This window comes from Vanessa cardui, chromosome 7 (genome assembly GCF_905220365.1).
Source record: "Vanessa cardui chromosome 7, ilVanCard2.1, whole genome shotgun sequence".
Taxonomy (NCBI): domain Eukaryota; kingdom Metazoa; phylum Arthropoda; class Insecta; order Lepidoptera; family Nymphalidae; genus Vanessa; species Vanessa cardui.
Genome location: NC_061129.1, coordinates 729,193 through 751,054, shown reverse-complemented (window position 1 = coordinate 751,054; position 21,862 = coordinate 729,193). Strand labels below are relative to the sequence as shown.

Sequence of the window (21,862 nt, the reverse complement as noted above, 5' to 3'; positions counted from 1 at the left end):
TGTGTATGTCAGAAAACAAGAGAAAACAAGATTCAAATTCAAATTTCGAGAAAAATGAAACTGACAGAGTCATCCTGGTTAATTTTATAAGAAGATAGTACACTAGATGTATTCATCTTGTCTCTTTATAAATTATTACTGTAGAGTACTCCACCATAAACCTTACTCAAACACGGCCTTCTAGGCGTACTGACAAATACAACAGTCAGTTATCAAAGACAACGAGATTAAGATGAAGACAATTTTAGTACTTTTTAGATAACTTCTGGCTGACATATAGCTCTGTCTATATCTATAATAATGGTGCCAATATGGTGGGAAATCAACGGAATCGCAATGACAATGTTACCCTACCATGATAGATGCACACTGGCAGGTGCTACCTACTGAAATACTATCAGTCGTTTCCTCTCAGTATTAAGCCTAAATGTCTTAAAATTAAAAGCACAAAAATAGGTCGTGTAATAGAAGATGGGTCATTACCAAAATTAACTAACTAAATTGCGGAAAATCTTGTTTTGGAATCTACTAAGTTAAATGAATAACTTTCTCTTTTTTTTAATTCGCAAAGATCGCATATCCAAAAAAAAGTCCAATCACAAAACAGCCTCTAAAAATCCAAATCCCATTTTACAATGCCACCTCTACCTCTACCACCACCGTCCCTATCCCCACACGTGTACGGCACTCGGTGGCATGTCTATAACGAGCGCGGTCGCGAACGCCGCCGCCGCCGCCGCCGCGGCCGGTGCAGGCAAGAAAGCGGCGCAGGTGCAGTTGCAGGCCGAGCTGAACACGGACGATGAATGGAACAAGTTTATACTCCGAGATGGTTTACTTGGTAAGATCATACACTTGATACTAATACCTTGAACTAAGAACTTGAGGAGAAAACTTTAACAGACCTAACTACATTACGGTCATAGATTTCACAAAAAATATGGAATATTTTTATCAAAATTTTAGTGGTGGATGTATTCACCGAATGGTGTGGACCGTGCATCGGCATGGTGGGGAACTTGAAGAAGATCAAAGTGGAGATTGGCGGTGACAACCTGCATTTAGCAGTGGTAAGTACTGATAATGTGCTAACTAAACTTGGTTTATCATAAAAGAACTGGAGAAATACTGATAGTATTTTTCTTTTGTAGGCAAAGGCGGATACCATAGAATGTTTAAAAAGATTCCGAAACCGTAGTGAGCCAACTTGGATGTTTCTTGCGGTAAGTCGAAAATCTTCTATCAGAATTCCATTACTCACGTATAAAGTATAAGTGAGTAAATATAAATATAATAATAAAAATGAGACAACATCACATACATTAATAAATTAATAAACAATTGACATTGTTTCTTTTATGTTTTCTAAAGAGCATCCCAAGACTTTGTACCCTTATACTTACTAAAAACTATTAGTTTTGGCAACACAATAGTCTAGATCATTAAGTCTAGAAACATTACGTCGAAACCCATTCTGGAATAGAATAGAAACAATAAAAGTTACACTTAAAAGCTTAAACGACAATGCAATAAACAGGCTCAAACCTTGAAAGTAAAACTATTAGCATTTTATAATTACCCTGAAACTTCTGCTTCCAACAGTACTAATCAGATAATTGCTTAAGCAAATTCGACGCTATATTAACGCTAATAAGGATTATAAATCAATGTCAAGATATCGTGCAAAGGCGTTATTTGCACATGTATGTATGTAGAACATGTGGATACGTGTAGTTAGGTGGAATGGCACGGATGTAGACGATATCGACCAAACTAGCTTGTATAAATAAAAATGACAAGTTATTTCAGCCCCAACTATTTCTGCAATCTCCAAATACATTTTTTTTCGTAGATAAAAAATTATAATGTCTATTTCTTATCAATGAATTATAATAAAGTATGTGTTTATCTTTTTCAAAGCATTAAATTATGAGAAAATAACTTCACGTCTTTCTACAACGAAAGTGGTCAACTTCGTCTATGAACACAGGCAATGCAGTAAACCTCTTCCGATACCGTCAATATTTACGCTGTTTCTTACACTGACCCACTCACCCTTTCAAAGGTAATACAAAAAGAACACTGGACCTGGTATTTGGGAGGCTCCCAAAAAGTATGATGACCATGAGATATACGCACATACCTTATTGTAATTGGTAGTAAGTTATAATAGTATCACATAGACCTCGGTTGAAGTTTTTGACATCATTGACACGATAAAGTTCCTCGTTTTTAGGAAATCTATTGTAGAAAATGTCTAACGTGAATAATGAAAATCAACCTTTCTTACAACTTACATTATTCGTTTTCGCTTACAGGGAGGGCAATTGATTAACGTTGTCTTTGGAGCCGACGCTCCACGCTTAGCTCGCACGATAATCGAGGAGCTCCAAAACGAGGAGTTGGTGAAGAAAGGAGAACGTGAACGACCCAAACGAGCACCTCACGAACTAACGCCACCTGAACAGGTGAGAATTACCGTAGTTTTCCTTCCGAGTTGAATAAGATTATTTTATAATAGCGTTATTTTATATGTAGTATAAAAATATTTTATAGATTATATGATAGCTGATACGATATATGATGATAGATGATGGTGCCTGCGACCCTGTACGCCTTTGAATATGACAAAAAAAATATATTATCCCCGTCCCGTCAAAATCGGTCCACCCGTTCCAGAGATTAGCCGGAACAAACAGACAGACAGACAGACGGACAAAAATTGTAAGAAATGACATTTTGATATATGTACCGTGTATAAATACATATGCTTATTATTTTTTTGATTAGGAGCTGGCATTAGCTCAAGAAAAGCAAAATCAGCAACGTCGAGAAAAAGAAGCTGTCGCAGCCGAGACAGCGCGCAATTTGAGACGGGAGTCTAGAGCTAAGCGTCTTGAGATACATTTCACGGACGTTTGTCCCGCACTTATGATGCCACACGCACAGAAAAACCTTAGGAAAGTCTCCGACGCCCTTGAACCTTATGGTACGTCATTTATCGTTTGAAAATAAATAATATTGTACAAACTTACTATAGTTTAAAAATACACTTGACTTTTTTCATAGAGTATTTCACGGGCGGAATAATGTGCCAACTGATGGTAAATAGACATTGGAACTGTAAGGATTATCCACCATTCTTTACATCCTAACTTCTACGACGTTATAGATTACCTGACGCTTATAGGTTGAGTAACCCAAAGCCCAATCTACACCTCAGAACAACAATAGTAAATATTGCTTTTAAGTTGTAGGTTATGTGATAAGCAAGTGGTGTACCCAGACTGGCTTTCAGGCCTTCTACAGCCCTTCTAAGTACCGCCAAGAAGATTCACATCACTTATTATTACTTAATCTCGATTTTAGACACTAACTTATCAAAATATTATTTAAAACAGGTGTTCTGGTCGCGGATAAATGTCCTCTTGTACTTGGAAAGCATGGAGCAAGAATACTCGCAATGGAAGACCCACAGTTCGAAAACCCAGAGGCCGTAGCCTCGCTTATTGAGAGACCGTCTCTGGCCTTGCTGCTTAAAAAATTGCCAGATAGAGAGGGAAACATAATTGGTAAGGAGATTGGAAAGGGAAGAATATCAAAATAATTTAAGAAATAGTTACGTGACGCAATACATTTCCAGAAATAGCCCGTCGAGTCCTTTTTGGAGACGGTTTGGAAATGGATGATGAACAAGCAAAGAAGCTTCCGTCAGAGGAATTGAAAGCTAACGACATTCCGGGCTTATTTGTGCCTGCAGACCGACACCAACGAGCTTCCATTCTTGATTTATTATTCCCGAAGGTAAGTTCTTGTAACTTTTATTTTAAATTACTCTTCCTAACTCTCGATTTCTCAAATATTTTAAATGAGTATAAATAACTAATCTTAAATGTCACCCAGTTGGTTGGTGGTTTGGTGGAGCCCCCCGCATCACCGGAGCCACCGCATATCGCAATGATATTCGGAGCATGGCAGCGAAGAGCGGTTTTAACTATGGCATCCACAGTGAAGTTAGCAAAAAGACTTCTTCGTTATGGATTTTTTACTGATGCAAATGTAGACGAACCAAAATTGCTCTGCAAGACCATTGAAAAATATGAAGAGAGGTTGGAGAAAGACTAGTAAGTTCTCATTATAATAATAAACAATGCAATATCTTTACAACAAAAAAAAAAGATTTTTTAAATTATAAACTGTGTAAAAAATTAAATGCTGTCGAGCAGTATTTGAGCCACTTTGTCAACCCTCAATGTGCTCAACCAAGTTGTCCTTTTTGTTATATTTAGTTATTATTAAACTGCTTCACTGTTCACACTTTCTTTAAGCCGGGATACAGCAAAACAAGCAATATGCGAACTAAACCACTGGTTGAAAAATTCCTATCAATATAAGACATACTACAAGTTATACTTTTAATATTAATAATACTTTTAATTTTTCCAGTTCCGAAACAATAGTCCTGATGATAGCGGTCGGCGTTGCAGAGCCTGCTTTGGCGGACCCTAAAGATATTCCACCAGAAGGTCCACCCGAAGAACTGATGACTCTGGGACCGTTGCATGTTAGCGAGGACACTGTCGTAGGAGCTGAGGAATGTGAAAGGTTCTTTCCACCAGGATACAGCGAGCCAGAACACAAGCCGAAACCGAAGTCCAAAAAGAAGAAGAAGGTCTTAAGAATGTTTTTAATCATTTTAAATAATAGGGACTATTTTCTAAAACAGTCGTGCTTCTAAAAATGAACTCAATTCAAATGCCTAGAGTACAATTAATTATTTGACAAGTTAAGGATGTCGTGTATTTTCAACTATGATCCTTTTTCTCATCACTGGGCCATATATGATTATATTAAGAATGATTTAGTAGGTGAATTTGTTCTTCGCTTCGGCGCTTACTCGACGCTTACTCGACAATAATTCCTTAGTGCGAGTGCAATTAGTAAGATCAGCTGTTCGTCCATTTCTACTCTGACGAAACAACATAATTAGCCTTAATAGAGACCGATTATTAGCGTTAATATTATTTGATAGCTAGCTAGTTTTCCATTGAACAATTAGCAAATTAAAAGTAATTGCGAAATCGTACCAAATGTTACACATTAGCAGGCCATGCAAGATTACATAAGGCCAAAAAGTTAACTTAAAAATTGATAGTTCTGGGGTGTCAGAATTAAGACTTACAAACAGATAAAAGAAAAGGATTCTTTAATTATCAAGTTGGAAAGAGGCCATGAGATGTTAACTTCTATAACAAATTTAAACTTATTTCAGAAGCGCCATGACACCAAAGACGAAACAATGGACGAGAGCGTGGCCGACACAACAAATGATACTATCGAAGAAGGGAATGGCGAAGCCGGATCCGCAGACGGAGAGGGAGAAGGAGAGGGAGACGTGGAAGAAGGCGAGGGGGAACTGGAAGGAGATGGGGAGGAAGAAGGGGAAGAGGACGACACGCATGTCGATAAAGCAACTTCGCCGCCTCCAACGACCGCTTAGACACCACAACAACAACAACAACAACCTTTAAACTCCCACTGCGGGGATAAAGGCCTCCTCTCCCTTTGAGGAGAAGGTTTGGAACATATTCCATCACGCTGTTCCAATGCGGGTTGGTGGAAGACAACACATTAGATAGTTAAAGATATACAATTAGAACGCATTGAATAATTATTTATTTCGTTTGTGTAAAATTAGAAATCATTTGATTAAAAATTTAAACATTTATTACAACTTAACATAAATAGTTGATACTTCTTACAAAATCACCAATTGTTAAGTAATTCTTACGATCACTTCATATAACATAATATTTAAACTAATTACATTAAAATTGTTTTACATTAAGTATCCTTACAACTATATTTATATAGATAAATAAAATCCATATGTATATTCTAAAATTTGTATTTTCATTTATTTATAAATAGTCAATTAATATATAGTTATAACAATAAAATATACGATACTTAGAGAGACTTAACCTGATAGGAGTTGAGTTACGGCGGCCTTCAGACCACCGAGTCTTTTCGATTCCTGGAACGAAATACAATTATTATTGTAACCGATGCATTATCACTTGTAATATTAAATATATTCCTGAAACTTAACCTTACGTCTTACTATTTTATTAACTAAATAGTTTTTAGACTGTATCAGATAGACTGGCAAATGGATCAATATTGGCGCTAATATAAATGAAAAAATGTTAACCTTTCCTGACATTGTTAATGAACCATAAACTTTGGGAGCAACGGAGTAAGTCCTTTATGACTGGCAGTGTAGTCTCACTGGCAAATTTCACACTTTTTGGTCAAAATATAACTATAATAATAAGGGTCTTAGTGTTTAGCGATGAGGTAAATGGTACCCAAACGGTTTACCACCTAAGTAAACATAGCAAATTATAGTCTAATAACGATATATGTTTAGATGTACAAGAAATTTTACAGTGTACTACTAAATGAAAATTATACTGAAACAGGTACAACGCTTAATGGAACTTGGAGACATGGCAAAATTGCATGGATAGGGGTTAATAAGCTCACGTTGCAGACTGTTACTGCAGCCTTAAGGGACTGGTTGTGTATTATTGCAACTACCGCCAACGATTTCTCAAATAATATTTCCTTCGTTCTTCAAATAGACATATGCCACCTTAGTCTACTCGTGACCACGAACGCTGTAAAGTGCTCGAAACGTCGGGATGTCCAAAATAATTAATATACGCGATTAAAATCCGATATAACTAGTTTTATTTAAATGTGTAATAATCGCGAAAATTTAAGACAACATTATATGTTTTCTTAATCAAGAAGGTTTAATAATAGCAGTGCAGTTTGTGTAATTGAGATTGTAAGTTGAAATATGTTGATGATATGGTATGGTGATGGGAGGGGTGTGGGGGGTTGTGGCGTTACCAGATGTAGTGGTTGTCGTGGTGCGGCGCGCGCATGACGCCCACGCCGCCGCCCAGCCGCCGGTAGTTCATGGCGCCGCACAGCCGCCACTGGTTCGACTCCGGGTCGAACACCTGCGGGCACGGGCGCGTTACAGCCGACGTCGCATGGCCGGCCAGTAGTGGTACTCACAACCGACGTGCCAGTAGTGGTACTCACAACCGACGTGCCAGTAGTGGTACTCACAACCGACGTGCCAGTAGTGGTACTCACAACCGACGTGCCACTCACTTCGATAGACTTGAGATACGCGGTTCCGTCGAAGCCGCCCACCGCGTACAGCTGGCCGTTGACCACCGCCAGCCCCACGCCGCTCCGCCGCGACGTCATCGCCACCACCGGCGACCACGAGTCCGTCGCCGGCTCGTAACTGTCGGCATAAAGCGAAGCCAGGTTACATACATTCTTCATAAAATAATAATGTGTGCGCTTAAATATACCCAACACCCCAATCTGTACACGGGTGACCAATCCACTCGGATTTTGAAGGCTTTGATCTATATTTTTAACGAAGTCGTAAAGCAATCAGTAAGTCCACATAAGGTAATACATTCCGTCAGACGACTAAATCGTGTCCCGAATAAGGACTCCATGCAACATGGCACACATGATTTCGGACTGAATCGAATATAAAGCTAGGCCCCTCACCGCTCGGCGGAGGACAGCTCGGTGCAGTCGTCGCGGCCGCCCACGGCGTAGATCTGGCCGTCGAACACGGCGCAGCCCAGGTGCTTGCGCCGCGTCGACATGGGCGCCACGCCCGACCACTTGTTGGCGCGCGGGTCGTAGCGCTCCACCTGCCGACACGCTGCCTTCACATACACGTAACACGCACACACACGCGCACCGACTGCGAGGCCGCTCCCGCACGCGCTACGCACCGTGTTGAGCGGCGACTGGCCGTCGGAGCCGCCCACCGCGTACAGGTGTCCGCCCAGCACCGCCACGGCCACGCCCAGCCTTCGCGTCGTCATCGCGGCCACCTGCGATTTAAATTCACAGGTAATTGTAATGTATTCATTTCAAAATGGTAAAATTTAGCGATTTAAAATATTGATGGGAGGAAAGTCCCGACCTTGGTCCAGCGGTTCTCCTTGGGGTCGTAGCGCTCCACGTGGTTGAGGCACTGCACGCCGTCCTGGCCGCCCACGGCGTAGAGCGCGCCGTCCAGCACGGCCACGCCCACGGACGTGCGGCACGACGACGTGGGCGCCACGGCGCCGCACCACTGCGGACACACCTCGCGTCACGCACGCATGCACGCGTGTGTGTGTGCGCACACACGGGGCGCGACCCTCCGCCTACCTGGTTGGTCTGCGGGTCGTAGCGCTCGATGCTGTTGAGGTAGCTCTGGCCGTCGTGGCCGCCCACGGCGTAGAGCAGGTCGTGCAGCACGGCCACGCCCACGCCGCAGCGGCGCTTGGACATGGGCGCCACCATCTTCCACTCGGCGCTCTGCGGGTCGAAGCGCTCCACGGACGCGATGGCGTCGCCGGAGCACCAGCCGCCCACCGCGAACAGCACCTCGCCTGCCAAACCGAGCTCAGCTTGCAACGCACTCCGACAATGTATCGATTTACGCCAAACGGGAAAGTGAATACAATTTATTTCGTGCGATACCAAAACCACCCACTCGGGTGTATTCAGTAATGGTATAAACAGTATAATGTGACACGTGTGTGTGTTAGTGACAGGCTGAACACACGCGTCGGGGAGCTTGCAACGCACTCCGACGATATATCGCCATATATGATTTACGCCAAACGGGTAAGTTTGGCGTAAACCGATACACCGTCGGAGTACGTTGACGACCTTCGTGGTCGAGTGGTATGTACACCGGTTTTCATGAGTACGCCATTCCGAGGTCCCGGGTTCGATTCCCGGCCGAGTCGATGTAGATTACCAATAGTTTTCTATGTTGTCTTGGGTCTGGGTGTTTGCGGTACCGTCGTTACTTCTGATTTCCATAACACAAGTGCTTCAGCTACTTACAGTGGGATCAGAGTAATGTATGTGATGTTGTCTCATATTTATATTTATTTATATTTATATATATGTACCTAATTGGCTTTTAATTCAGTTTAATACCAAAAACTTGCCCAGTCGCGTGCATTCAGTAATGGTATAGACAGTACAATGTGACACGTGTGTGTGTTAGTGACAGGCTGAACACACGCGTCGGGGCTTGTGTTTGTATATCAGACGTCCCTGGACTGGGCGTCCAAATACTGACGAGTTATAGAGGGCGCCATTATTGATATACAATAGATGGGCGGCAAAACATCTAACATTTCATACCAAATTTCATGATGAAATATAAACTAAGCATTTAAAATGTACCCTACCCTTTAAATAGGCTATTCGACTGGTTTTTAAAATCCATTTTATATTATCTAGTAGAAGTTAAGAAACCCAGTAAAAGTTGTTTTATTTTATTTCTAGTACATATTTGCCGAAAAATATCATATTCAAAATTCCATATTTAAATAGCGCGCAAAAACGCTACTTGGACAATATGGCGCTGCAATGGGGTCGGTGACGTCACTTTCTTGTATTTTAATCTGTGGTACATATAGTAGAAAAGCAAAGTATACAAGAAGCTCGGCCAATTAGGAGCGTTTTGTTTCACGTGACAAACATTTGAAATAATGCATTTTTTTATAGATTTTTGAATAAATTAAGTATTATTTCCAACTTTCGTTAGTATATAACCATTTTTAAACTCATAATATACACTGATTACAATAATTCACAATTTATTTTTCGCATTGTCAAATAGCCTATTACACTAACAATGATGTTACAATACAATTGCAGTATATAATAAAAATATTATGACGGTGCCGAGCCCACCTCGCCTCGTGGGCTTCCTAGGCCTGGTGCGGGGGCCCTGCATGAGCGGGCGCTCCTGCGGCAGCAGCAGGTAGTTCTTGGCCTCGTCGAGGAGGTCCCGACACGCGTCATCAGACCGGATCAGCAGCTCGGACGACACCGTGCCCACCAGGAACTTTGGACTTAACAGTGGCAGCCGCACGTGCTGGAGGACCTGGAAACAACAGATCATTTTAAGCTGATTGAAAACAAAGCCTTGGATTCGAAAAATTTCGTAAAAATTAATATTACTCAGGAAACAACACAGTCTAAAAAAATCACATTTTTTTTTAATGTAATAACTTAATGTATAACTCGAGATGGCCCAGTGGTTAGAACGCGTGCATCTTAACCGATGATTGCGGGTTCAAACCCAGGCAAGCACCGCTGATTCATGTGCTTAATTTGTCTTTATAATTCATCTCGTGCTCAGCGGTGAAGGAAAACATCGTGAGGAAACCTGCATGTGACAAATTTCATAGAAATTCTGCCACATGTGTATTCCACCAACCCGCATTGGAACAGCGTGGTGGAATATGTTCCAAACCTTCTCCTCAAAGGGAGAGGAGGCCTTTAGCCCAGCAGTGGGAATGTACAGGCTGTTGTTGTTGTTGTTGTAATGTATAACTTATGTTTGTATATATTAAATTCTTTGGTAGGTGACTTCATATTAAATAATCTGTTTCTAAATCCATGTCTCGTTAAAGTGCTCAGGTGTCACTAATCCGTATGGTCTGAGAGTACAGCAATGGGCTATAAGGCAGGGAGCACACAGGGCTCAGGTACCTGCGCGAGGTGCTGGCGGCGCTCGGCCACGTTGTACTTGACCCAGGACATGACGGCCTGGAACGTCTGCTCCTCGGAGCGCACGTTGAGCTCGTCCGACGACACGATGTCGATGAGCTGCGCGGCCGGCAGCAGCAGGAACTCCTCGCTCTCCATCACCTGCCACCACACCATGACCACATCAAAACAGTTCTAATAATATTCTTTGCACATGAAGTATAATTGGGTATAGATCGATTGATAGAAATTCCTATTCAATCCTTTATGGACAAATTTTACGATCTGCTTTGCAAATGTAATAATTATCTAGTCTATCTTATTCAAATGATAGGAACAATTATCTAATAATAACACAAGTGCTTCAGCTACTTATTTAAATAAAACTAATTATAGACGGGTAGACTGTCTACCCGTGACCACGAACACTGCAAAGTGCTCGAAACGTCGGGATGTTTTAAAAATAATTAATATACGCGATTCATCCGTTATAATTAGTTTTATTTAAATGTGTAATAATCGCGAAAATTTAAGACAACATTATGTGATTCAGCTACTTACATTGGGATCAGAGTAATGTATGTGATGTTGTCTCACATTTATAAAAATTTATAAATTACGCATCTAGGCCTTTATCATGGATCACACCGTCCATTAGCGAAAACCTTATAAAATTATCTAAATATGTAGAAGTGGCGCTACAATTTAATTAAAAAAAAAAAAAGGATCCCCTGATGGTATAAAAAAATTATGTCCTAATGTGTTCTGGTTTTTGATTGAGAGAACTAGTGTCACTTTGTGGACATAAAATCTTGGTGTCAATCACATTCAAAAAAGATTCTCCTCGCGAATATCTTTCTGAATGTTATTGGACTGTTGAAGCCGTCAAAAGTCGTGGGGGGGGGGCGGTCACCTCGGGAAAGTTCTGCTGCGTGAACTTGTCGGCGATGCGCAGCAGCTCGCGGCACGAGTGCGTGTCGGCGAAGGCGCGGATGCCGAGGCAGTTGGAGCAGTCCAGCTGCCGCTTCAGGAACTCGCAGCACACGTCCTGGATCTCCTGCAGCTGCAGGAGGCACGCCGCCGGCAGCAGCGCCTGGGGGAACGCCGAACGACACGACACCCATTGTAGTCATTATTGAATATATATATAATATCAAATGCGCACATGCTTCTATGAGTTACAACAATATTAGATGGAAGATAAAAATAATAGCATCATTGATATGGAATTACAGTTACTTGTAAAAAATATATATCTTTGTAATGTACCTTAAAATAATTTTTAATGTATTTTTTATCTAGGATCACTTAGAGACTGTATTATGGTTAGCTGTGTGATGTATTCGCTTTATACATAGCTTCAATAGGCTATTTGACTGGGCATTTAAAATCCATTTTATATTATTTAGTAGAGGTAAAGGAACCCGGTAAAAGTTGTTTTTTTTTTATTTCTAGTACATATTTGCCGAAAAATATCATATTAAAAATTCCATATTTAAATAACGCGCGAAAACGATACTTGCACAATATGGCGCTGCAATGGGGTCGGTGACGTCACTTTGCTGTATTTTAATCTGTGGTACATATAGTAGAAAAGCAAGGTTTACAAGAAAGTGACTTCATCATAAGCCCGGCCAATCAGGAACGTTTTGTGTCACGTGACAAACGTTTGAAAAAATGCATTTTTATTTATTGATTTTTGAATAAATTAAGTATTATTTTCAACTTTCGTTAGTAAATGACCATTTTTAAACTCATAATATACACTGATTACAATAACTCACAATTTATTTTTCGCATTGTCAAATAGCCTATTGTAACAGAGTCGTGAGCCATAAGTTGTCAATTCGAAGAGGCACATAATACCCCTGGACAATGTCAATATAGTTGAGGAGTGACCTGCACGTTGCTCTCCTCGACGACGATGTGCGCGGTGTAGCAGAACTCGACGAGTTGCTCCATTGCGTGCTCGTCCACGTCGCGGATGGTGACCTCCGTGGCGCGCGACTCCGCCAGCTCGCCCGTGAACATCGCGCGGAAGTACGGACTGCACGCCGACAGGATCACCCTGCGCGCCCGAGCCGTGCAGTTACAGACTCCACAGACATTTTTAACTTTGCCGTTTCATATATCATCATTTGTAAAAACTACACTGTTAAAGAAGGCACATTATTCAATACAAGATTATTCAGGTGATAAAAAAGTTTGGTACATGTTGACTTCCAGGCAAGATATATTACGTACATATATAATTGTATTCAACTAACACGACTGTATTTTTAAATGATGAAAAAGAGTAACTACTGAGTTTCTTGAGGGTTCTTCTCGATAGAATCTACTTTCCGAATCGGTGTTACATGACGTTACAAAAGTGCTTGTAAAAGTCTACTTTAATCTTCTTTTGATTTAATAGATTTGATTCGAACTCAATAACTTAAATCCTGACGGTTACAAAATGTTAACATTACTAAAAAAAAACATCAGGTAACAACTCATAGCAATCATTAATATCAAAACAAAATAATATTGACTAATTACATCGGTATTATTTTTAAAAAATATATCAGTTAGTATTCATTAATAAATTCCTACATTATATTACAATACAAAAAATTAAAGCTACCAATTGCTCGACTCAACATAAAATATGTAAATATGTTACAAAAATTGACCTTCACGTGCCAACGATATAATATAAAATGTAACATAAAATTCAATTAAGAGTTTCCTCAACGATAGCGAAAACCTTCGCTATCGTAGACTCATTGCCCTCGGCGTAATGGAACGCGGGAACAGAACGGCGCCTATGATGCGGATGTGGAACAATATAGTGATGCTCCACGCTATCGATACTAGTCGATAATTTTAAAAAAATATACACTATCAACATTAAAACTTACATACCATACGAGAAATATCAATATCATTTATAAAGTTCAATCCCCGAATGCTTCATCATTACACAGTATAAAACAAAGTCGCTTACAGCCATCTGTCTATGTATGCTTAGATCTTTAAAACATCGCAACGGATTTGGATGCGGTTTTTTTAATAGATAGACAGATTCGAAAGGAAGGTTTTTGTATATAAAACATAGACATTAATAATATAGTAACGAAACAAGAAAACATCTATAGTATATTTAGTATCAGCAATGTATCCGTGCGAAGCCGGGGAGGGTCGCTAGTATTACTATAAGTGTACAATACGGACCTGTGTGCGAATAGTTTTCTATTGGCCACATTGAGCACGACGTCGCAGAGCTCGCGATGTCGACGGAGCGCTGACAGCTCCCCGAGTATGGCGCGCGGGTGCTTCTCCGACGTGTGCGACAGCCGCGCGCCACTGCCGCCGCCGCCGGGGGACCCGCCCTCCCCCATCCTAAAATAAACGTTAAATAACCACGCTAGTATCGACATTTTGAACTATTTACCCTTAAATTAAGGAAGAAAAACAATGGCTACATATTGGTGGCTTTTTAATAGTCTTAAGCTAAATATATTTAATTTTTTAGTAAATCATGGGCTGTGAATATGCATATCTGATAGTATAGTGTCACCAAAGGCTAGAAACATTAGTTCTGTAAAAAATATTAAAAAACCAAACTAAACTTAGTTACGTCCCTTTTGCCTGTAGTCTAAAATAAGAATGTGTTAAAAATCATCATTTACCTGATGTAATTTTCATTAATTCACTATCTTTCGTAAAATAGATTGCATTCACATTAGAACTTGACGGGTTTGAGTTACAAGAAACTGATTTAAAATTCAGATGCACAATTATGCTCAGACATCTTAACAAGTGAAGATGATGAAGGACAGCTTGAACAAAACAATGATATTCCAAATTTCATTTAATTAAAAACATAAAACAATATACTATATACCCAGAAATATTATATGTATAAACAATTGTTCAGCATCCACTAGGGTACAATGACCCACATATATTTCATATGTTTCAACGAGACATATAATTTGATTCACATGTATATTTTTAAATATTTCACATACTCGTCACTTGTAAAGAAATAAATGTATGTATAACATCTAAATATTGTATCGAAGATTATTTTTATCATTTTTGAAACACAATTGATTAAATTACTGAGAAAAACAACTCCTTACTCAACATCGCACAAGCTGATATTGAAATTGTAAAGCCAAGATTTCCTTACTGCAGCTGGTGGACGAGGAAATAAACTTACAACACATGACTTTATATTAGTCAATTAATGTTCATTCTCTATTATTGAAACTAATCAATTGCTCCTATGTATGTACTTTAAGAGAACTAACATTAGTAAGTAGCATAAAATAATTGTCATCTGTATGAATTATCATTGGATGCATACTTCCAACGGTTTTTAGTTACAATTATGTTTTGTGAAAATAATATTGAAACTACTACATCATGTGACAAATAGCAAACAAGATCATCGCATATTAAACACGAAACCTTACTATGTAGTAAGAATGCTTCACGGATAACATACAAAGACATCTAATTACACTTTCCCATACCTTATATGCAGTTGTATGAGTTCAGATGTATAAACAAATAATGTATATGTGTACCTCTTGTGTCCGCGCGCGTTTCCCAGCTGCAAACGCAGCGGGGGCGAAGCCCAGCCCCACACGGAGTCAATCTACAATCATCACCCAGCATCAATAACAAAAAACTTTCACATTCAGTTATAACAGGTTTTCTTTATTTCACTATCACTGAAGCGGACGTAACGAAACAAGTAACATTCTAACAGCACTGAAGATCACGAGAACAATACTTCGCATTTTATAAATATGTACAATAACAATACTGTTACTACTCGGTAATATATGCGAATGTCAATGCTCCCTGCCCTGACTTACCTTTGAGGATTTTTGTACACCACACAAAATGAAAATTGTCCTCGAAGGAGCGCAAAACTAAATGTAGGCGCCCTGAGGTCAAAATAAGATTCACTTAGCGATGCATCGATTCTCTGGTCACAAAAATTTATATGTTTACTGTTAGTTGTTACATTAGTTTAGACATCGTACAATATTCGAGTCCTTTTTTTGGGACGTTCAACAAATCTTTTCTTTCACTTACAAATAAAATGAATGTGATCTTGAATATATTTTTTTATTATTTTTTTACTGAATAGCCTTGAATTTCAATAAAAAATTTAACGGCAACATGTTGAATTTTAAGAACAATATTATGTATAGATTTTTTTACTCATACAAAATATTTTTTGGATTAATGTTAAAGTAATGAAGCTTCAGAACGTACTTTCCATTGATATGTCAAGAAATGTGTTGCCACACAATTGTACATGTAATGTACTATTACGTATAAGACTATTGCGAAACTGGACTATTTTGTAAGACAAAATGCTTGATAATCTGTTAACTAATATCTTAATTCTATTGAAGTATGAAAATAATATTTAAAATGGCTTATTCTTTGAATAAATAATATCGATTAGATTTATTTTTTCAACAGCTGTGTTGTTGATCAGCTGGCCTTTAAATAAGCAGCTGTCATTCTTTATCTGTCAATACTGCAGAAGTTAATTGACATCTGTCATTAAAACTAATAAACTTGGTGATGTGTTTATAATTCTGTTTTAAAATACAAAACCATAAAATAAATATGTCGTTAACACTTTTATTAGAAAAATACGACGTTTCCACCGAAGAAGGTCTTCAAAAAGCTCTTAACGAAATTGAAAAAGAAGAGGTAACTTATAAAACTAGCAGTTTTTTAAAAAGTTTTTGAGACCTAACTAACAATATTTACTTAACACAAGTTAAGATCAGATCAATACAATAATACACATATATATTGGTACCATGATATTATTAAAAATTCGAATACTTTCAGGCCGAAGTTGATGAAGCTCTTTCAAATGCCTTATCTCGTTCCTGTACGCTCGAAGGCCGCCTCCGCACCGCTAGTCAGGCATATACCAAGTTGGGTGAAGTAAAGAATGACGCGCAGGTTGCAGCTGACATGGTGGATAAAACTGCGGCACTGGCGAGAGATGTTAGCGCTAAAGTGCGCCAATTAGATCTTGCAAGGGTAAATATTATTTTCCTCCATTCATAATTATCAAGCCATAGTTATAACTCATAAGAATATATTGGTATTGATAGATAATTATATAAAGTATTTGTAAGACACATGTAGGCATTAACTTGTTGTTTTTTTATTGGTAGCTTATCAAGTGATTGGGCTACATATTGGCAAGTGGTTAGTGCACCTCATAGACATGTTATTTCATGTTTCAGTCCCGTGTTGCTGAATGTCAGAGAAGAGTTCATGATCTGATAGACCTCACAGTTTGCAGTGCTGGTGTAGAGACAGCTATTAAGGCACATGATTATGAAACAGGTTAGTACCAAAATTACTTTGTGGAAAATGAGAAAGATGTTGAAAATAGGGCTGGCTATGCAGCAAGATATATATACTCCTCGTTGCTTACTACACTACACTCTATACTATATTAGAACTATAAATTGTTTTATCACCTTCTGTTGGCTTACATTTTCAGAAGGCAAAATAAGGTATTTAAAAGTGAAAAGTAAGAAATAACCATTGCTAACATTTGTAATCTAAATTGTAATGCACGTTTCCAGCGGCGGGCCACGTGGCGCGCTTCCTCAGCATGGAGCCCGGCTCCGTGGCGGCGGCGCGCGCGCGCGGGGCGCCCGACCCGCGCCGCGACATGGACGCCGCCGCGCGCACGCTGCGCGACCACCTCGTGCGCAAGTGCGTGCCGGAAGACTGGCTAACACGTCTTACAGTGCCCCAGCTTGTTTCCATATACAAATATCTGTTCTCTCACTCTCGGAAATCGAAATGGACATATTCGACTGGATCAGAAATAGTTTAGGCACGATAACTGGCTTTACATACACATTTAGCTATCCAACATAAGTTCGAGTTCTTATGTATAGAGATTATAAATTACTACCAACTATCATTTTAGTTCCAATTGATCATTAAAAACATTTCATACTAATTTCATTGCTAGATTCGAGGAAGCAGCGAAAAGAGACGACGACGCCGCAGTCGAGCGGCTGTTCAAGCTGTTCCCGCAGATCGGCCGGGCGGAGGAGGGCGTCGACTTGCTCGCCAAGTATCTGGCCACACAGGTCGGCAATATTATAATATTAGTACTATAATATCATTCGATACAAAATATCGTAATATGTGTGAATCTCGTCCCCCCCCCAGCTGGAGGCGAGCGTGCGGCGCGCGGGCGCCGTGGAGCGCGGCGGCGCGGGCGAGTTCGCGGCGGCGCTCACGCGCGCGCTGGAGGCGGGCGCCGCCGCCGTGGAGCGCGCGCGCGCCGCGCTGGCCGAGCACGCGGCGCCGCGCGCGCCCGCGCTGCTGCCCGCCGCGCTGCGCCTGCTGCAGCCCAAGGTGCGTGCCCGCACACACCACCCCCCCACCCCCGCGCGCCCCGCGCCGCGTGACGCGTGTCCTGGCCGCAGGTGTGCAGCGGCGCGCGACGCGTCTGCTCGGAGCTGCTGGCGAGCTCGCGCGCGAGCGGCGAGCAGTACGGCGACCCGCGCGCGGCCGAGCCGGCGCTCACGGAGCTGGCGCTGGCGCACTCGCGGCTGCAGCTCTACTTCGGCTTCCTGCGGAGGCGGCCCGAGGTGCGCTCCTGCGAGACACATCAATATGTACTTTGTTTTTTCCCTCCCATCGCTTCTTCAAAAATGCATTGTTTGCGTGTAGTTGATGCCGACGACAAACGAAGCCGACAAGGAGGCGTGCTCGGCAGCGATAGAGAAGATCATTTCCGAGTGCGACGTCACGAGGGTCGCTCAGGATGTTCTAAGCCACTATTTGACTCTGGAGCGGTAAATATTATATATACATTTTTTTTATAAAAAATTAGTCCATCGTTCGGTCAATACGACCGATGACAGGCAAATGTCATGCTACTTCTGAGTTAGTTTTATCGTTATTGACGACGCATGAACGACTCCTTACAATATTACGCAATTGAGAATATATTACACATTATGTGAATAACACTGAATTCGCCTCACAGATATTTCTTAGAGGAAAGCGTGAACAAAGCGCTGAAGATGTCGGCGGCGCAGGCCGGAGCGACCACCTCGAGTCTGGTGGACGACGTGTTCTTCATCGCCAGGAAAGTTATAAGGTAGCCGCTACTGCTCAATGTCCAACCTCCGTGTGGGTGATGGAAATCTTGGTATATAATTCAAAATGATAACCGAATGTATATACTAACCGAAATACGCTATTCTAAAACGACAAAATAAATTAAATCTAAAGTTTCTATTGAAAGAAAATAAAGAAACGTCTTCGCAACACTAAATAAGGGAGGTAGAGAATGAGTTCACGGAAATGTAAAATTTGCACATTTAATGTAACGAATCGTGACACCGGTCGCCAGCGAGATATACAATTAAAATGAGATGGCGACCCGGGAGCCTCCAACAATAAACACCAACACTGAACTAACCGGCGCCTTGGCGCAGGCGCGGCATCTCCACGGGCAGCGCGGACGGCGCGTGCGCCGTGCTCAACGAGGCGGGCGCGCAGCTCGAGCGCTGCGGCGTGGCGCTGCGCCGCCGCCTCGCCGCGCCGCCGCCCGACCCGCTGCCGCTGCCGCCGCCGCCGCGCCGCCGCCGCGACGCCGCCCGCCACCCGCCGCGCGACGACGCGCCGCGCGCGCTCTACCTGGTACGTGCCGCGCCGCCGCCCCCCCCCCGCGCGCCCCCCGCGCCCGCTACTAGCGCTGTGCCCCGCAGGCGCTCACCGACGACGCGGAGAACGGCGCCGAGTGGGCGGAGCGCCTGGCCGAGGAGGCGTGCGCGGAGGCGGAGGCGCTGTGGCGCTCGGGCGGCGACGTGCACAGCGGGCGCGCCAAGCTGCGCTCGTGCGCCGCGGGGCTGGGCGCGGCCGCCGGCACGTTCCGCGCCGCGCGCGACCTGGCGCTGGCCGCGCTGCGCGCCGCGCTGCTGCCCGTGCTCAGCGACTGGGCCGACGCGCTCGTCGACCCCGACACCGACATCGGTGAGGAGCGCCGCCGCCCTGTGCGTCGACTCCGGGCCGACCGGGGGCGTTGACCTCGATGGATCTCCGTGTGTTGCAGAGGACCTGGAGGAGGAGGCGGGCGCGCTGCCGGCGGCGCTGGACGTGCTGGCGGAGGCGGCGCGGGCGCAGCTGCCGCGCTCGGCGGACACGCTGCTGACGTCAGTGCTGGGGGAGCTGCTGACTCGAGCGGAGGATGCTATGTTGCGCAATTACTACGATAGGGTACATTGTGTATCTATTAGTGACATAGCAATGAGTACTCTGCATGGCTGCATCTCGATTGAGACCAAAATATATTGAATATAGCGAAAAATAATACGTTAAATTGCAATCATGTTTCACGGTTCACAATATTTCGACGGATTACAATTTGTCTCGTCGGGTTGTAGTCTAATGACTTTTGTAATTTTACAGTCAGTGGCGTAGTTATCGTAGGGCTAGGTGGTGCAGTGCACCAGGGCCCCGGAGTTCAGGGGGCCCTCAAACTAAATCTTAAAATCTTTTGAAGCGATTTCTTATTTGGTATCCATAATTTTAAAGAGTATTATTAGTTAAAGAGGTATGGGAAATAGGGGATGAGGGCCCGATTCTTTTTCTATGCACAGCCCTTCCTCACCTAGCTACGCTACTGCTCACGGTGACATATATAACAAAGGGCACGAGTTGGTTCCAGCAATAGTAAGGTGTGTTTGTGCGTGTGCGCAGCGCGGCGCGCTGTGCGCGGAGCGGCGCTGCCGGCGGCTGGCGGTGTGGGCGGGCGGCGCGCTGGCGGGCAGCCGCGAGCGCGCGGGGCAGCTGGCGGGCGCGGCCGCCGTGCTGGCCGTGGAGCGCGCCGCGCACGCGCCCGACGCGCTGCCCGCCGCCGCGCTGCCGCCCGCGCGCCTGCGCGACCTGCTGGCGCGCCGGTAACGCCCCCCGCTGACACTCGTGTGCGTCCACACTGTCCGCCTCGCGCGCTCTGACGACGGCCGCCAAGTATCAAACGTATGAGACGCGCCTTTGCGTCCATACGCTCGTTCTGGTCGCATTACGGGGGGCGGGGGTAACAAACCAGTTCAGTCTTGGCGCTTGGCGTATGCGCGTTAATGGAGCTGCAACAGGAGCTCGCGCGTCGCTGCTGCCACTCGCCCCCGTGTGCCGCCCCACCTCGGGCTCAGTCACTTCGCATTCAGTGTGGACGCACACTAAGATGTACCGTCGACAATTTTAAAATTTAATTTATAAAATCGGATACGCGGCGTAAGCGCCGTGGATCCGACTCAGCTTTTGAATGTAAAAAAAAATAATGTCACATTTTTACTTTATGATTTTCGAGTAGATAGATAAGTTACCTGGGGTACCTTTAAATTCAATAATTTCAATTTATTTTTCAGAACGGACTTCAAACTAGAAGACATCAAACGCCTTAAACTGTAAAAAATTTTTGTATCCAAGTATGTAATATATTGATAATCTTTATTATTTAACAATAAAAATCAAGTAATAAATTTGTTTTTTTTTCTAATAAATAAAGAGTGTATTTTGAGAAGGGCAGTTAATGAAAGGAAGAATAGTAGTAATCATTTATTTAACATAGAAATAAAACTTGTGTTTGTTACATAGCGAATGAACATTGTGTAAATATATTGTAGACTTTTTATTAAAATTACTTGCTTTACAGTAAACATTGCAATAACTACGATACAATTTAAAGTGAATCGTGTATTTCATATGGAATATACAGAGATTTTACGAAAATAACAATTTGATATAACATTACCCTGATTTGTAGAATTTAAGAGGAATTATTAACAGTGAAATATCTCAAAATTCTTACAAACTAAAGCATTCCATTCTGTACGAACAAAATCAAAACTCATTAATTAAACTATACATCAATCTATTTGACTTTACATTGCCTTTCAAGCTTGTTTTAATTCAACTCTGTAAGAACTAGCGCGCACTGGTGATTTTTGTCACGGTGACTAACATGAATGACATGACAAAGTGTTTGTCATTGTCACGTCACGTTTCCAAAGTTGAGTGCGCTCATTAATAGAGACAGTGACAAAACATTTTCGAAATCGAAGTGTCATTTGCTTCTCTGTGAACTAGTGAGACTTGGCAGAAAAAGCCTTTGATTTTCACGTGAATATCTGAATACTCTTTCAATTTTTTATCATAAAGAGCTGGTCTCTTTTCC

The 21,862-nt window shown here is 42.3% G+C and overlaps 3 protein-coding genes across 6 annotated transcripts; 2 read left to right on the top strand and 1 right to left on the bottom strand.

The window, feature by feature from the left end:
• The first annotated feature begins 662 nt into the window (after positions 1-662).
• Positions 663-5,834, top strand: LOC124530922. Its single transcript, XM_047105293.1, has 10 exons — positions 663-841; positions 967-1,070; positions 1,152-1,223; positions 2,319-2,468; positions 2,791-2,989; positions 3,402-3,572; positions 3,644-3,804; positions 3,904-4,124; positions 4,447-4,672; positions 5,273-5,834. The coding sequence occupies exons 1-10, from the start codon at positions 697-699 to the stop codon at positions 5,498-5,500; spliced, it is 1,677 nt and encodes a 558-aa protein (XP_046961249.1). The 5' UTR covers positions 663-696; the 3' UTR covers positions 5,501-5,834.
• Positions 5,835-5,892: 58 nt separating this feature from the next.
• LOC124530921 (kelch-like protein diablo) lies at positions 5,893-15,910 on the bottom strand. Of its 4 annotated transcripts, none has more exons than XM_047105290.1 (15): positions 15,892-15,910; positions 15,486-15,598; positions 15,192-15,262; positions 13,828-13,995; positions 12,514-12,682; positions 11,528-11,707; positions 10,618-10,776; positions 9,814-10,006; positions 8,266-8,489; positions 8,036-8,188; positions 7,842-7,943; positions 7,609-7,757; positions 7,192-7,330; positions 6,922-7,034; positions 5,893-6,037 (listed from the first exon to the last, which is right to left on the bottom strand). In XM_047105290.1, the coding sequence occupies exons 4-15, from the start codon at positions 13,992-13,994 to the stop codon at positions 6,013-6,015; spliced, it is 1,773 nt and encodes a 590-aa protein (XP_046961246.1). In that variant the 5' UTR covers position 13,995; positions 15,192-15,262; positions 15,486-15,598; positions 15,892-15,910; the 3' UTR covers positions 5,893-6,012. The 4 variants fall into 4 exon arrangements, with proteins under 4 accessions (XP_046961246.1, XP_046961245.1, XP_046961244.1 ...); XM_047105289.1 differs by lacking the exon at positions 15,892-15,910 and adding an exon at positions 15,709-15,885; XM_047105288.1 differs by lacking the exon at positions 15,892-15,910 and having other exon boundaries at positions 15,486-15,885.
• A 239-nt stretch (positions 15,911-16,149) lies between these two features.
• On the top strand, positions 16,150-21,111 carry LOC124530920 (conserved oligomeric Golgi complex subunit 4). Its single transcript, XM_047105287.1, has 14 exons — positions 16,150-16,341; positions 16,486-16,683; positions 16,893-16,995; positions 17,241-17,373; positions 17,639-17,759; positions 17,842-18,030; positions 18,102-18,266; positions 18,349-18,473; positions 18,668-18,781; positions 19,122-19,326; positions 19,395-19,659; positions 19,739-19,902; positions 20,386-20,585; positions 21,054-21,111. Exons 1-14 carry the CDS (start codon positions 16,255-16,257, stop codon positions 21,094-21,096), a joined length of 2,112 nt encoding a protein of 703 aa, XP_046961243.1. The 5' UTR covers positions 16,150-16,254; the 3' UTR covers positions 21,097-21,111.
• The last annotated feature ends 751 nt before the right edge of the window (positions 21,112-21,862 follow it).